Source organism: Peromyscus californicus, unplaced genomic scaffold (assembly GCF_007827085.1).
Source record: "Peromyscus californicus insignis strain IS unplaced genomic scaffold, ASM782708v3 Scaffold_7__1_contigs__length_154581171, whole genome shotgun sequence".
Taxonomy (NCBI): Eukaryota; Metazoa; Chordata; class Mammalia; order Rodentia; family Cricetidae; genus Peromyscus; species Peromyscus californicus.
In genome coordinates this window covers 84,811,300-84,825,583 of record NW_026294595.1, presented here as the reverse complement: position 1 = coordinate 84,825,583, position 14,284 = coordinate 84,811,300, and the positions used below count along the sequence as shown (strand labels likewise).

Here is a 14,284-nt window from a genome sequence, read left to right as displayed (position 1 = left end):
AAAGTTGGAAAGACCAGTTCACAGGTCAACAGTAGTATCTCAACTCACTGTACTGTGTACACAAACACGAAGAATTGAAACAAGTCCAACAGCACCTCAAATAGTGACCTCAAACAGTCTACCTCAGGGCAGGTCTTATTTACCCTGTTTACTACAAGAGTCTCAGAAGCAAAGAAAGCAGGGAGAGAGAGAGTGAGAGAAGAGAAGAGGAAGAGCTGATGGTAGGGAGACATCAGTTCTCTAGGCTTATGCTCTCCCAATACATCTGGAGCCATTCCAGGGAACAGGGGCCAAGTGGTGCAGTATGAATGTCCTTATGAATCAGTTTTATGTTTATTATTCATAAGCACCATGGATTCATATTAGGAGCTCCTTAGAGGGGGCATAAGAGTTCTCAAAGATGTTATCTACTCTTAATGAATATACTACATAAAACTTCCATTTGCCAGAAAAGAGAACAGAAATAATGTAGGTTGAACATGGGAAATGGGTGAATGATGGATATGAATAAGCCAGTCACATGTCAGAAGGAAATGTAGGCCTGAGGCTTGATACCTTCATGCAACGCACCCAAGTGATTGGAATTTCTTCACTGAAACAGATAGGAGAGGTTGAGGCTATAGCGATAGCTTAGCAGTTAAGGGCACTCACAGCTCTTGCAGAGGACTCAAGTTTAGGTCCTAGCACCCACATGACAGCTCACACTTACCTATGAACTCCAGTTCTGGGTGATTCAATGCCTCTTTGACCACCACAGGTTCTTGCACGCATGTGGTGCACATATACACACTCAGTTATACACACATACACATAAATTTTTTTTACATAGATAATATTTTTTTAAAGAAAAGGAGAGGGGCAACTGTGAAATACAGAGTAAACTAACTGGTGTTATTTGTACAAAAACCCTGCATTAGGGCCATTATATAAATTTCATGGTGGCTAGAATTCTAGTCAGGATTTAGGAGAATAAAGACTACAATCTGTACACTGATTCGATATTTACTGAGTTGAGGGGAATATGCCTGAAGTCTTCTAGCAGCTGTTCTGAGGAGACATGGGGTGAAGAAGGGACAGGGATACCACAGCAACTATGGGGGTAGGGGTGCTGTGGGATGTTCTGTATGGCAAATGTGTTGCTGATTAGTCAATAAATAAAACACTGATTGGCCATTGGCTAGGCAGAAAGTATAGGCAGGACAAGGAGGAGAATAAAGCTGGGAAGTGGAAGGCTGAGTCAGAGAGACACTGCCAGCCGCCACGATGAGAAACAGCATGTGAAGATGCCGGTAAGCCACGAGCCACGTGGCAAGGTATAGATTAATGGAAATGGATTAATTTAAGCTGTAAGAACAGTTAGCAAGAAGCCTGCCACGGCCATATAGTTTGTAACCAATATAAGTCTCTGTGTTTACTTGGTCGGGTCTGAGCGGCTGTGGGACTGGCAGGTGATAGAGATTTGTCCTGACTGTGGGCCAGGCAGGAAAACTTTAGCTACAGGGGGGCAGGAAACATGTTCACTGAACAAACAAGAGAGCTTTATAAAGACAGCCCTTCTCATACTGTGGGGAGGTGAGAAGTAGGCTGCACAGCTTGCCATCCACTCTTGTCTCTCACCTTCATTCTGCAGGTGATTACAAGATGGCCTGTTGCTGTGCTCCTGTGAAATGTTTACTGAAAAGTATCACAGTACTGCCCCTTGGTCTGATCAACACTTTTTGGCCCTCAACAATGGCGTCTCTCCTGCTCCATTGCTTCTCTCTACACAACCTTTGAAGCCAAGCAAAAGAAAATATTACAGCTCATCCCCAAACATGTCCAGGCTGCCTCCCCTGTAATGCCATTGATTCCCTCAAGTGGGCAGATGGCCAGTGTCAGTCATACTGCTTACAAAGTACAATAGACTAAGCCATCAGCCTGTGATGCTTCCTGTAGAGAAGACTGTTCTAAGTCAAGACTGAACTAGGCAAGCATGGCCACCAGAAAGTGTCTGACAGGAGGTGAGTGTCACTCTTCCAGACATTATTTGAAAACAGGAGGTAAAATGCTAGCAACCATTTTCAACAGCATAAAACATATTTCTATTATTAATCCTAAACTATATATTAATTTACATGTGAAGCTCTGACAGTGTATTCAGAACTATGGGGCTTCTAAAAATAAAAAATAAAAAACCTCAAGGGGTTTGCTGGTTCCCTTTAGGCTATCTGGTCTCAAAACAGACAATGAAAGTTGAAGACTCCTTTAGTCCTTTTTATTATCTGATTACAGTGGCCCTTAAAGCACCTTGATAACCTCAACAATTTATCACCAGTGGCTCCTCTTTTAACAAATAGAGAACTTGAGCATCTGCCCCTGACATGCCCAGCCCAATGTCCTACAGGACTGTTAAATAACGCAAATCCTAGAAAACAATGTGAATCCCACAAGCCCAACATTGCTCTTTGGTGTTTTCTACCACTAACTTCAAGAGAGCCACAAGAAAGAAATACTTTTGTAGTGGACAAAAAAGGCCAATAATTAAGCAGCATTCTTTCTAGATCCCTTGGGACCTTCTTTCTACCAGGGTTAAACCTCATTTGATACAGTAGATCAAAGTACTCTGAAGTCCACTAACCATGCCTGGCTTACTTCCCTATTGCTTTTTCTTCTTTACCCACCCCAATCCCAGTGCCGGGGCTTAAACCCAGGGCCTTGGGCATGCTGAGCAACATCTCTAGCTCTGTTATCCCCATTTTTCACATCTTCAGGAAGGATTTTATCTTCATGCAACTATTAAAAACATGTATATATGTGTATATATATAAAAGCTGGAGGTGGTGTATATATGTATATAAAATATGTATATAGAAAGTATATGTGTGTGTGTGTGTGTGTGTATGCGTGTATGTATAAGCTAGAAGTGGTGGCTCATGACACCCAGCCCTCGAGAAGCTGAGGCAAAAGAATAACAAGTTTCAGATGAGCTTGGAATAAACAAGTACTTGGTAGGGCATCTCAGGTTCTGTAATGAGACCCTATCACAAAAAGCAAGGAAACAAACAAACAAAGCATGTGTAAAAATGCAACGTTTTAAGAACATATACATATTTAGATCTTTTTTAAAATAGTTTGTCTTTGCAAGAAGGAAGAAATTCTCTTTCTCTCTGTCTCTCACACACAGAGCTATACACTGAAGTAATCTATAACAAAAATAATTACATCCCTGCTAAAACTTGGTATGAAGGCCATCTAGTACTCTTCCACACACGAAAGAACTTTATTTAACTAGAGTTTAAGTTCCACCTGTGCCAAATTGGCCTTTTGTGTCTCCCACTTCCCCACTTTCATCTACAACAGACTGTAGTTTAGAGGTAAATCAGTAAGAACCGTGGCAATGGTTATTATTATGAGCAAAGCTATTCTAACCATCTAATCATTTACCTTTTGATGATAAGTACATAGGCTACTCACCCATGTGAGGAAATAATATAATACAGCATTAAAACTATTTATATACCTAACATCAACCAGCAGGTACTTACTGCACTTCTACTACTGGATAGCCAAAGAAGCACTGTGTTTTCTCAGTTGTTTCTCATTTCATTTCTTTTAAGTAGTGACAAGTCTATCAATCATGAGCTTCAGCAGAATTTAATTTCTATCTGTGCTGACAAAATTTCTTGCATCAATAAATTCAAAATGAGAATTCTTTTTCTTAAATTCTCCCCCAACTTTAAGTTAAAAAAATACAATTACTGAGCCAACACGATGACTCAGAGTGTAAAAGCACTTGCTGCCAAGCCTGATGCTCTGAATTCAATCCCTGGATCCCATGGTGGTAGGACAGAACTGGTTCCCAAGTATAGTTTTCTGACCTCCAAATGTGAGCCATGAAATACACACCCATACTCACATATGCACATTACATATTCGTGCACACAGGAGTAATAAGTGAATAAAGATGAATTTTAAAATGTGGTCATTGTCACCATGAGTCATACAGAAGTAAGACAGAGTGCCCTGCCTTTGGGAAAAAAAAAAAAGTCAGAGTGCACAGTACAAACTGACTATCTGACTTACCTGGGTCACAAAATGGCAAGACACACAAAGTGGTGTGTGAGGAGTGGAATTCCAGGGCAGTCTGGGAAAGGAAGGCAGGGAAAGCTGTACAAAGCAAAGAGCGCTCAGAATGAACTGCATCGAACGGCTCAGATCGAGAGCCATTCCTCTACTATAAGAATTCGTCTCCTACTGTTTAAATAGGAAAGTGAGCTCTGTTGCTTGCAGTCAGAAGTTGCTTTGACTAACTGCATTGCCAATAAACATTTTTCCTTTCTTACCTAGTAACAGAATCCTGACTTGAGTCCAAGTATCTGAGCTCTCATTTGCCAGCATTCCCTGTTAAAAACCCATGTCACTAAGTACTAGCCAGTGAAATGTCAGAAGCACTGTATGATACACTCAAGGTGGCTTCTTAAAAGAAGTGACCTAATGGGACATTACTAACCCCCCTTTCTCCCTCCCTCCTACTCTGAGAGGTGAATGTTGATGACTACAGTTCCAGGAGCTACATGATCTGGATGTGAACACTATAAGCACAGAACTGCAGACTAGAAAGCTAACCTCTACATCTCTGCTAACTTTGTGATTTTTAATAGCAGCTCCTGGTTGCTAGGCTGCAGATTTCAGATGCATGCAAATAAAAAAAAGCATTATGTCTTGAAGTCACTGTTATCTGGAACTTTCCACTACAGTCAAATATAATTCCAATTCAAGAAATTTAGGAAAAGAGCATGCCAGGCTGTAATAAAAACAGCACAATTAAGGATAGTACATGAAGGGGCTAGGGATGGCTCTGTAGTTAAGAGCACCTGCTGCTCTCATAGAGGACCTGAATTTGGTTCCCATCACTCATATCAGGAGGCTCACAACCACCTCTAACTCCAGTTCCAATTGACCTGATACCCTCTTCTGTGTATGTGTGTGCATGCAAATATATTAAAATATTTTAAAGGACAGTACATTAAATACACAAAAACTAGGTAAAAGGGTTTCTAAAATTATTTATAACAATAGATAAGCACCAGAACAGTAGGAAATTGGTTACATAAAATGTGAAGTATTGAGAAGAAAATATACTATATATTCATTAGTGGTAAAACTTAGATCTATCAGTATGTTAGTATTATGACAAATGAGTATAAATAGTAAGATTTTATTTTTAAAAGTATATGAATGTATTAAAAAACTCTATGATACATAACAAAATATCAACAACGGGTATCTCTCAGGGGTGAGATAATGATTGGTTAGTCTTCCTTTCTTCTCTGTATCTTTCCATATGCCCATGTTTTCAACACTGAGTTTTCATTAATTTTATAATCAGTTTTGAAAATCTAGCTTTTGTCAAGTTGTTTCATACTTTATAGTTTCATATCCATATATATGTTCAGTTCAAATATTTGCAGCACCTCCAACATGACCATCTTCAAGGTACAGATAGCGCCCAAAGCAACTGATGGTGAACAGAGAGGGCAAAGTTCAAGTGCTGAGCCAAACTTCCTATAATGGAATACAGTATTATTGATATTATATTGAATAAGCATGGCTCATGTAATAGTAGACGATAAATAGAAGAAATGGATCAGCTTATTGCCTTGTTGGAAAACTTAATTATGCTAATAGAAAATCAAATATATTTTTGTAATCACTATTATATTCAGACAAAGAACCAATAACCATCATTGATAAAAATACATAACAGAACCAACAAACTGTGCTTTTATGTATGTCTCTACAATTTCTATATCCTGTATCACTTCACCAGTGAACTGCTTAGAGTTCCCAAGTTTGATTTCTTCTAGCTCTCTATTAAATTCTGATTTCCTAACCCCAAAGTCAGACTACATCACATTTGCATCATCTCTATTCATGAGCTATGAAGCAGTCACAACAAAGTTTAGTTTAATGAAAATAGCTAAATTAATATTATTTCCTATTTAAATGGAGTATTCTCCAACAATTCTTGGTTCATTTCAGATTGATCCATTAAAGAAACATTTCCTGCAGTTGTGTCTAGTAGCTGGTTTTTAGAAGGCAGAGATATCCATGGTTTCTTTCTGCCCAGCATATCTTCCTTCCTGCTTCTTCTGCTCGCTTTGGGGGACCATTTCCACGGTCTAAATAGTTCTACTAGGGATGGACTGATGAATCAGGTTAGACTATACCATCAAAAAGAATGGATGTTTTAAGAAGAGGCAAGGGAGGCAAAGTCCTCCCAGGTCTCTGCTCAAAGCAGCATGGAGTCCTTCAGATATTCATGTGGGATTTTAGGATGCAGAGGTACACCTGGGACTGTTGAAGGAGTTATAGTCCCCACTCTATGGAGACAGGATATTTACAACAGGAAAAGAGCCAAAACACAAAAGTAGAGAATCAAAACTGAACAACACAGAACATGTGAAAACTCTCCTAACATTTTAAGTCTCAAGGTCCAAAGCCAGCTGAAGCAACTCCACCTTTAGACATTTCTGTTCTCCAGGGAGCAACGCTCAACCGTGCCTCAGCTGTACTTGTGTCTTAAACCCAGTGAACTCTAACATACAGACGACATTAAAAGCTTTATTCACTCCCCCAAACCCGGAAACTATCTACTAACAGTCCCCAAACACCTGTTTCTTAATGAACTCCTTTCCCCAAATGGCACTGCCACCACTCTACTGAAACAACTGTAAAGCTACTTTAACTGAAATCATTTTTCAGCGTCTGGCTACAGGCATCTCTCTCTAGCACGTCAAAGCTGATTCCTTGTTTTGTTATAGAAACCTCTTCTTCCACAGTTCCTGGGGAAGAGTTCTGCCCCAGTTCTCATCTGGCACATGTCTTCTTCCCACACCTTGATTCAAGTGTTTCCCAAGGAGCTGTCTTTGGCCCTCTTCCCTTCCCTTTCTTCTGCCCTCTATCCCTTGGCAAGCTTTTACACTCTCAAGTTTCCATTAATCACCTCAACATAAAAGCCTCTCAACTCTACACTAATGATTCTCTATTCTAGATTCTCCTATATTCTATGTAACTCAACATGCTTACTTGAAACTAAATTTGATATTTTCTCTTCTGGAACAATTTCTTTTCACACTGTCTCTAATTCTAATAACTCCTGGAAATACTAAAATGAAGTACTATTGATATTGCCTCATCAGGCACAGCCTTGACTCTATTTTGCCTCTCATCTGCCCTAATTCAGATTTACACACACACACACACACACACACACACACACACACACACACACACACACACAATCACAATCACTCACTTTTTAGACAGGGTCTCTCTATGTAGCCCAGAACTCACAGTGTAGAGCAGGCTGGCTGTGAATTCAGAGAGATCTGCCTGCCCCTGCATCCTGAATGTTGGCATTAAAGGCATATACCTCCACGCTAACACAAACTCTGAAAACTGTCACTTACACCTTAACAGTTAGCTAGTTCCATTATCTCCCTCTCTTCCCGACCTCTCTCAATTCTAAGCTCTCTGCTATGAAATTATATTGATAGAAGACCCTATCTGATGGAACCAGTCCCTGGCTCAAAAAAACAACAATGGCCACTCAAGAACTCCTCTGTCTACCAAGAAAGGTCCTCAGTCTGGCTCCAAATGCCTCACTAAGTTTCTCTTCCCTGGTTGCTTTCAGTAACTCAGCACTACTCCACCTAACATTTGCACTCCCCATCCCAGTCTCCCTTTCTCTACCTGAGCTTCTTTTCCTATCTCCTCATAAATAACTCCCTCCATCCCTCAAGGCTCTCCAGAAATGGCAGCTCTTTGATGAGGTCTTCTTTAATCTTTCGTGCTAAATGTAATTTCCCTTTTCCTTTGAACTCTTGTAGCTGGAATATACTATTCCTTTCCCTTGAAGCCAAGAATCTCATTTAACCCAGTGCCGAACACAGTGTTTTAGTTGACAACGGGTTATTGAATTAGCAAATGGTGTACTAAGTCTTTCCTTGGCCTTCCCACTTGTACAGGAGACATAACCAGTCCAATGACCCATAGCAGGCTCCACTACTAATGAATTCTGTCACCTAGCAAGGTGCTTCTGTGAGGAAAAACTCAACCTCCTCAAAGAGTTTTATGGGCTAAAACAAAAGCAAGAGAACAACATTCTAAAAGGACCTATCCTATAACTATTAGGTCCTAGTTAGTGCAAGCTCCCTTCCCCATTCCTCCCTTGTCAGCTTTACTTTCTGGTCTGAGAGTTCTCCCCATGACTCATTGTAGAACACAGTAAGAATCAGACAGGTAATGAGGCTTCTTGGGCTCACTATGCAAATGCTAGGGTGGTGATCTTCATGAATGGACCTCCTACTAGAGTAGTGCAAAGGGAAACAAGGAAATGCTACCAAAGAACTGAGTCTATCACCAGGCAATCGAGGACAAGCTCTGCTTTATCTGGGATGTTCCTGCCGTCACCAGAGCTTATCTGGAAGGTTTCATTAAGGAGGTAAATGTGAAGTTGGGAAGCAAAGGTAAGTTCTGAGTACAATACCAAAAGAGAACACTAGCCAGTTACTAACTTCACCTGTGAACCACATAGTGAGACTATTTGACAATAATTCATTTGAAATTTCTCAAACTATTTTTTCATAGTCTCTACCTGAAACCCTTTATAAAAATAACTAAAATTGTTCAATCTTAGTAAAAGGCAATTACTGCAGGGTAAAACAGAAATAATAATGGCAGACTACACTGATTGTAGGCTTATTATATGCTAAAAACTTAACTAGTGCTCTCAAGGTCCTATGAAGAAACAACATATTTTTGTGGATTATGGATGAGAACATGGAGGTTTCAGAAAGGTGAAAATCTTGCTGTGGTTAAATACTCTGTATTTAATTACCCATCCTTGTTGGAATTGTTTACCCCTTTTTTAAAGTAGTGGTTCCATTTACTACTGAACAAATTAAACAAAACAGGTAACAATGAATTGGGACTCAAAGTCCTAACCTTCACTTTAGTATCATGAAGCCTTCAGAGTCAAAGTATTTGGAAATGACCGGATTATCTTAGTCACAGAGTGTATTCAATAATAACTGACTGAGTGCCAGTGCTGGCAGTGACTTTAACTGCTGTTGCTACATCCCTGTAGTATCTACAGGGATTTTTCAGTGACAGCCTGTGGAAAAGTAGTTGGTATTGTTCCTGCTGTTTCTAACTAAATCATTTTAACAACTCTAAATTTCAACCATTCCCCAAATGGCTACCAATGCCCTGACAAGTCCAAGGGAATCAGAAGCATTTGTGGCTTTACAGACAGTATCAGGCAATATAGATCCTGACACTGCTGCATGAACGCTTTCCCAGAACCCCAGCTTTCTTTGAATATTGCTAACTGACATACTAACCTACTCCAATTCCTTCCTCCAAGCAAACCTACCTCTCCTCCAAATTTTTCAATAAAGAGACAGACATGCTTACAGTAACTATTGAAATTTCCTATTTCACATGGAATACTTTTACAAGTTGTTCGATATTCTTTTTACAGGAGTCCTGTGAGAATTCTCATTTTAAAGACTAGGAAGATGAGATACAAAAATTGAGAGTCCTGAGAACCATCCATCTGCTGAATTTAGGGCCAGAATCTAGAGGAGAATATTACTGAGTAATAATCTTTATGAGCTATAAAGCTTTCAAAAGTAAATTAAGTGTGAAAATAACTGGCAACAATATTATCTAAAATATCTAATCCATATAGAAAAGGTTGGATGGAATAGTTCTCTAAGAGTAAGTAAACATTCTTCAGTGATTAAAAAAGAACAGGGCTGTGAAGGCCAGATTTTGGGACCCAGAACAACAAAACATCAGACTCATGAACTTGAGTAACACCCAGAACACTTTCAGCTCAGCTCCTGCCTTTATAAAGCTCACTTTCTTGTAGCACTGAGGAAGGACTTAAGCACAATGAAAGGCTTTACCTGTGTCCTATTCTCCACTCTATGTTTATAAAACTTAATTGTTTAGGTCCCAAGCAGACTGGCTTGCCAGTGTCTCTAGTCTTAGTAAGTGGCATCTAAAAATCCTAGTCTCCTCCTGATGAACCCATCAAACCAAACTTTTTGGGGAAGCATTTAACCCCCACCCCCCCACACCACACACACCCCAGCTTGGTTCAAAGCATTTCATGATATGGGCATAATCTGAGAAATGTCTTTAGAATCACCATCTAATCCTGTCCTAACAAATCACTTCACATACCAAATTCCTCTGAAGTTTCTACCTCCATACCACTCCACATTCTATGAAGTTCTTACAAGGTATCCTTTCTACCTATCTTCATCTGGCCTCTTCCCACAACTACAAAACTCAATGGAAATGATTATAGGAAGCAAAGAAGCTTCCCGCATTCTAGAGTCTCAAGTAAATCTAGTGCTTTTGGCTTCCACTCACCCTATACACTTCCTCAGCACAATGTACAAACTGTTAGCTTCGTTCACTCTGAAAATTAGATCAACTTTGTCCAACAGAATTTCCTGCAATTGATGGAGATTATCTATGTCTGCTTATATGGTACTCACTAAGCGTAAGTTACTACTGACACTAAAATGTGGTCGTTCAGGGCTGGCAATGTGATTCTGTGCAGAACATTTGTACAGCATGTATGAAGCCTTGGGTTCAGTCACCAGCACTACAAAAAATAAACAACCTGTGTGAAATGTAGCTAGTTCAGCTAAGGAGCTGAATTTTTTACTTTCATTCATATCTTAATTTAAATGGCCACCTGCTTCTAACTAGTATGGTGTCAAACAATATAACTCTAGGGATGCTGTCAGCTACCCCCAGAACTATGCTTGTGTCTATTTTCCTAATAAGCCCAAAGACTAGCAAGTAACAGGACTGAATGTTTGTTGAAAGAACAAGTGGATGTGCAAATATCTTCAAACATTTCTTCTATATCGTTGGAAAGTCAATACTCTAAATACCCCATATTCTAAACATTCCAGATCCCTATGTGAAATTTGGCCAAAGCCAGTCATATGTTATAAGGAACACCTCATTAACTAACATGGAAAAAACTCTGGGCAAGTCACTCATTTCTACTTAGGGCACTCAGCTTCACAATCACTCTTAAATCATTTCCAGATGACTTTTGAACAAATGATTATGCTGTTTATGAAACATTACAATAGTCAAGGCCACATCGTTTTGGAATGTTAAAATCAACTACATTGTTTTAAAAAGCAAAAATTAAGCTTTTTAATGTTTATATTAACCTGGAAAATAAATTTTCTTGAATGCCTAAACTATTGCCAGAGTATTAAATATTTCTGAAATATTCTTTGTAAATAACTTTCAGCTCCTAACTGATTTTTTTTTTTAATCCTATACAGTATCCAGAGTGGGTATAACAGCTTGATTTGATAGGCTTCATTCTTGTGACAGTGGAATAGAGAGAGAACATGACCTTGCTACAAAGAACTACCAATCAAACTCAATTTGGCTCCAATTAAAACTCTCAGTTGATAGAGCTCAAGAGGTTCACAAACGCTTAGTCATTTGAGATGTTAAGAAATCCAAGATGTGAAATTTCACAAAGCAGGGATTGGCCAGGTTCTCACTCCAAAATCCTTAAAAGTGTAACTGGTAATTGCAGGCATCAACAAATGTGGTCTGCATACAGCAGCCCCCTCCAGAGTGGGGAAGCTTCTCCATTTCCTGTCTGGTACATCATATATCCCACAGTGGCTATACAATGGCTGAGCAACCACTTGTGAATGTTCTTTGATTACATGAGTACTTCTGTAAAGAGATCCTAATCCTGAAGTGTAAAACTACATGTGAAAAAAAAAAAAATGGAAGCAGAAAAGTACCTTAAAGATTGATTATAGTGGTGAAGATAGAGACTTCAAATGCAATTAGCTCAAACAACATTATTTAGAGGCAACTAATATTCATTACATAAAAAGGCATAAATAAAACACACCATATACACCATACTCTTAAATCCTTTTACCTGAACATAATTTGCTCTTTATTCACTTTAAAAATGATAAAATACTAGCTAGCATTTATATAACATTCTGTATCATATGCCATAATAAACATTTAAGATATATATTTTGTATGTACCAGAATAATACAAAGGAGGGATTATTATTAATTACACCTTATAGTCAAAGACAGCAATCAGAGAGAGTCTAAGTAATTTGATCCAATTTTCAATCTTGTAACAAATAATCTCTGTTCAACTTTTGCAGTGAAAGCATTGAGTCCAACTAAGCAGTGTGGGAAGAAAAAAATTCTCTTTAATTTGATTAAGTCTTTAAACTGCTATTTCAATGAGGTAGGAACACAATCTGGGTCTTACTGGACTCTGACTCTATGCTGTAAGGGAGGGGCTGATCTAGGAGAGGCAGCCTCACTGACTTGGCTCTATTATTCAACACAGAGAGAGAGAGAGAGAGAGAGAGAGAGAGAGAGAGAGAGAGAGAGAGAGAGAGAAAGAGAGAGACAGACAGACATGATGTATAATGGAAATTTAGATCCCTTCAGGCCTGTGTCTTTTTGATGCTCACAGTATCGAACTGTAACCTTTCTACCACCCCATACCACATAATCCCTGAACTGGGGCTTATATTAACTGACTCTAATTTTACTTTCCACCAGGATTCCAAAAATATAATGCATAGTTTCCTATTCACAATGCAAATGACAAATACAGAAATTGTTCTTAAAAGTGCTCTAGGAGTCGTAGCGGGCTGCTGTCACACACTTTTACCCCCAAAAGGTCATGTGCAAATGGCCAAAGAGCTTTATTATCAGTTTCCTGCTTGCTGTTCACTTACTGGCAAAGTGGTCTGTTGATTCAAGACCCTGGAACACCTTGTGTTATTTCTCCTGGTTCTGTTACCCATACAGCAACTCCTTTGGCAACAACGGTAATTATGCAGGAGCCATGTTATCTCAGGATCACACTGTAATTAGCTTGTGTCACTGCGGCAATCATGGTTATAATAATTGCAGGGGGGGAAATGTCTTATGGAAGTAGCAGTTTTTAGTTCTGGCTTTCAAAAATAACTTCAGTAATTATACTGCTTAAAAAGCAAGTTTGTTCTCCCCCAACTCCCAAACATGACTCCCCTGCACAAAGCTCACTGAAACTAAGCTCTGAGAAGTTCTCAGACCGGAAACATTGGGCTCTCTCCATAGAAAGAGGTTCCAAAAAGGAGAAGAAATTACACGTGTACAAAAAGAAAGAGTAGAAAACACACGGATACACAATGCTCAAAGTAGTACTTACAGCTCCTCTAGAAAAGGGAAGTTCTTAAACGCATCTTCTGGTAACTGGGTGATATTGTTCATACTGATATCCCTGCAAAACATGAAGTTAGGAACAAGGTTAGCTAAGTAGTGGTTGTCATCAACTGCTAAGCCAACAGAAAACAAATTACATGAGCGTACAAGACAAAGGGGAACAGTCATGATCTGATTTTAGAATGAAATACTTAGAAAAGTTAACTCTTTCACTATGAATTATGTCTCATGATTTAGAAACATACCCCGGTCCTGGAAATACCCTCCTTTAGGTATTGTTTAGAAAAAAAAAAAAAAAAAAGCTTCAAACTACCTAGAACAAATGGGCTGGTATAGGTTTCCAGTGTCCTTGACTAGCAAGGATAGTCAAAGCCCTATACCTCACCAAAATAGGCAAACACACTCCAAGACTAGATCACATAGATCTGCGGATGGAAATGGCTTCCGGATTACAATCAAGGGCAATGAAAGCAAATCCTACCTCCATCCCAGTCAGATGTTCTTTAAAAACTATGAAAGTCCTCCAGGTGAGAGTTGTCAGAGGATTTCATTTTTAGCCTATGAGCAGATGTAGGCTAGAAACAAGTGCATACATGATAGGTATGTAGTCAGTTTAGAAAGGAGGGAACTCACTCAACAGGGTAACTCAACAATTAACCGGTTAAAACATACTTTATTAATCATTCCCCTCTTCCCTGGCAGCTGTCTTTGAATTGACTTTCTCTTCCATACTCCACTTGATATCAACAATGTGAAAGACATATTAACAGTCTTCTGAGGGAAAGTCCTGGCATGCACTGGGCCAACTGGGCAACTCTCTCAGCTTCCTCTGTCTCTTATCTGGAGGTAAATGAAGTAACTGAGCCCTTGGGTCCCTCTAATGCCAAAATCACCATAAAGTTCAAGCACAAAACAGTTCCGTTGTTGGGACTGTAAGAACTGGTAGGCAGAGGCATTAGAAAAATCATGTTTAATCTAAGGTCCAGCTGTC

The 14,284-nt window shown here is 39.3% G+C and overlaps 1 protein-coding gene across 5 annotated transcripts in view; it reads right to left on the bottom strand.

Moving 5' to 3' along the window:
- Lgr4 (leucine rich repeat containing G protein-coupled receptor 4) overlaps positions 1-14,284 on the bottom strand; it is a 100,331-nt gene that overhangs the window by 31,705 nt on the left and 54,342 nt on the right. For 4 of the 5 annotated variants that reach the window (XM_052726122.1, XM_052726123.1, XM_052726126.1 and 1 more), the window contains exon 2: positions 13,280-13,351. In XM_052726122.1, the coding sequence (XP_052582082.1) occupies positions 13,280-13,351 (72 nt within the window). Of the gene's footprint in view, positions 1-13,279; positions 13,352-13,774; positions 13,869-14,284 lie in introns of those variants that run through there. The other variant, XM_052726125.1, reaches the window with a different exon arrangement.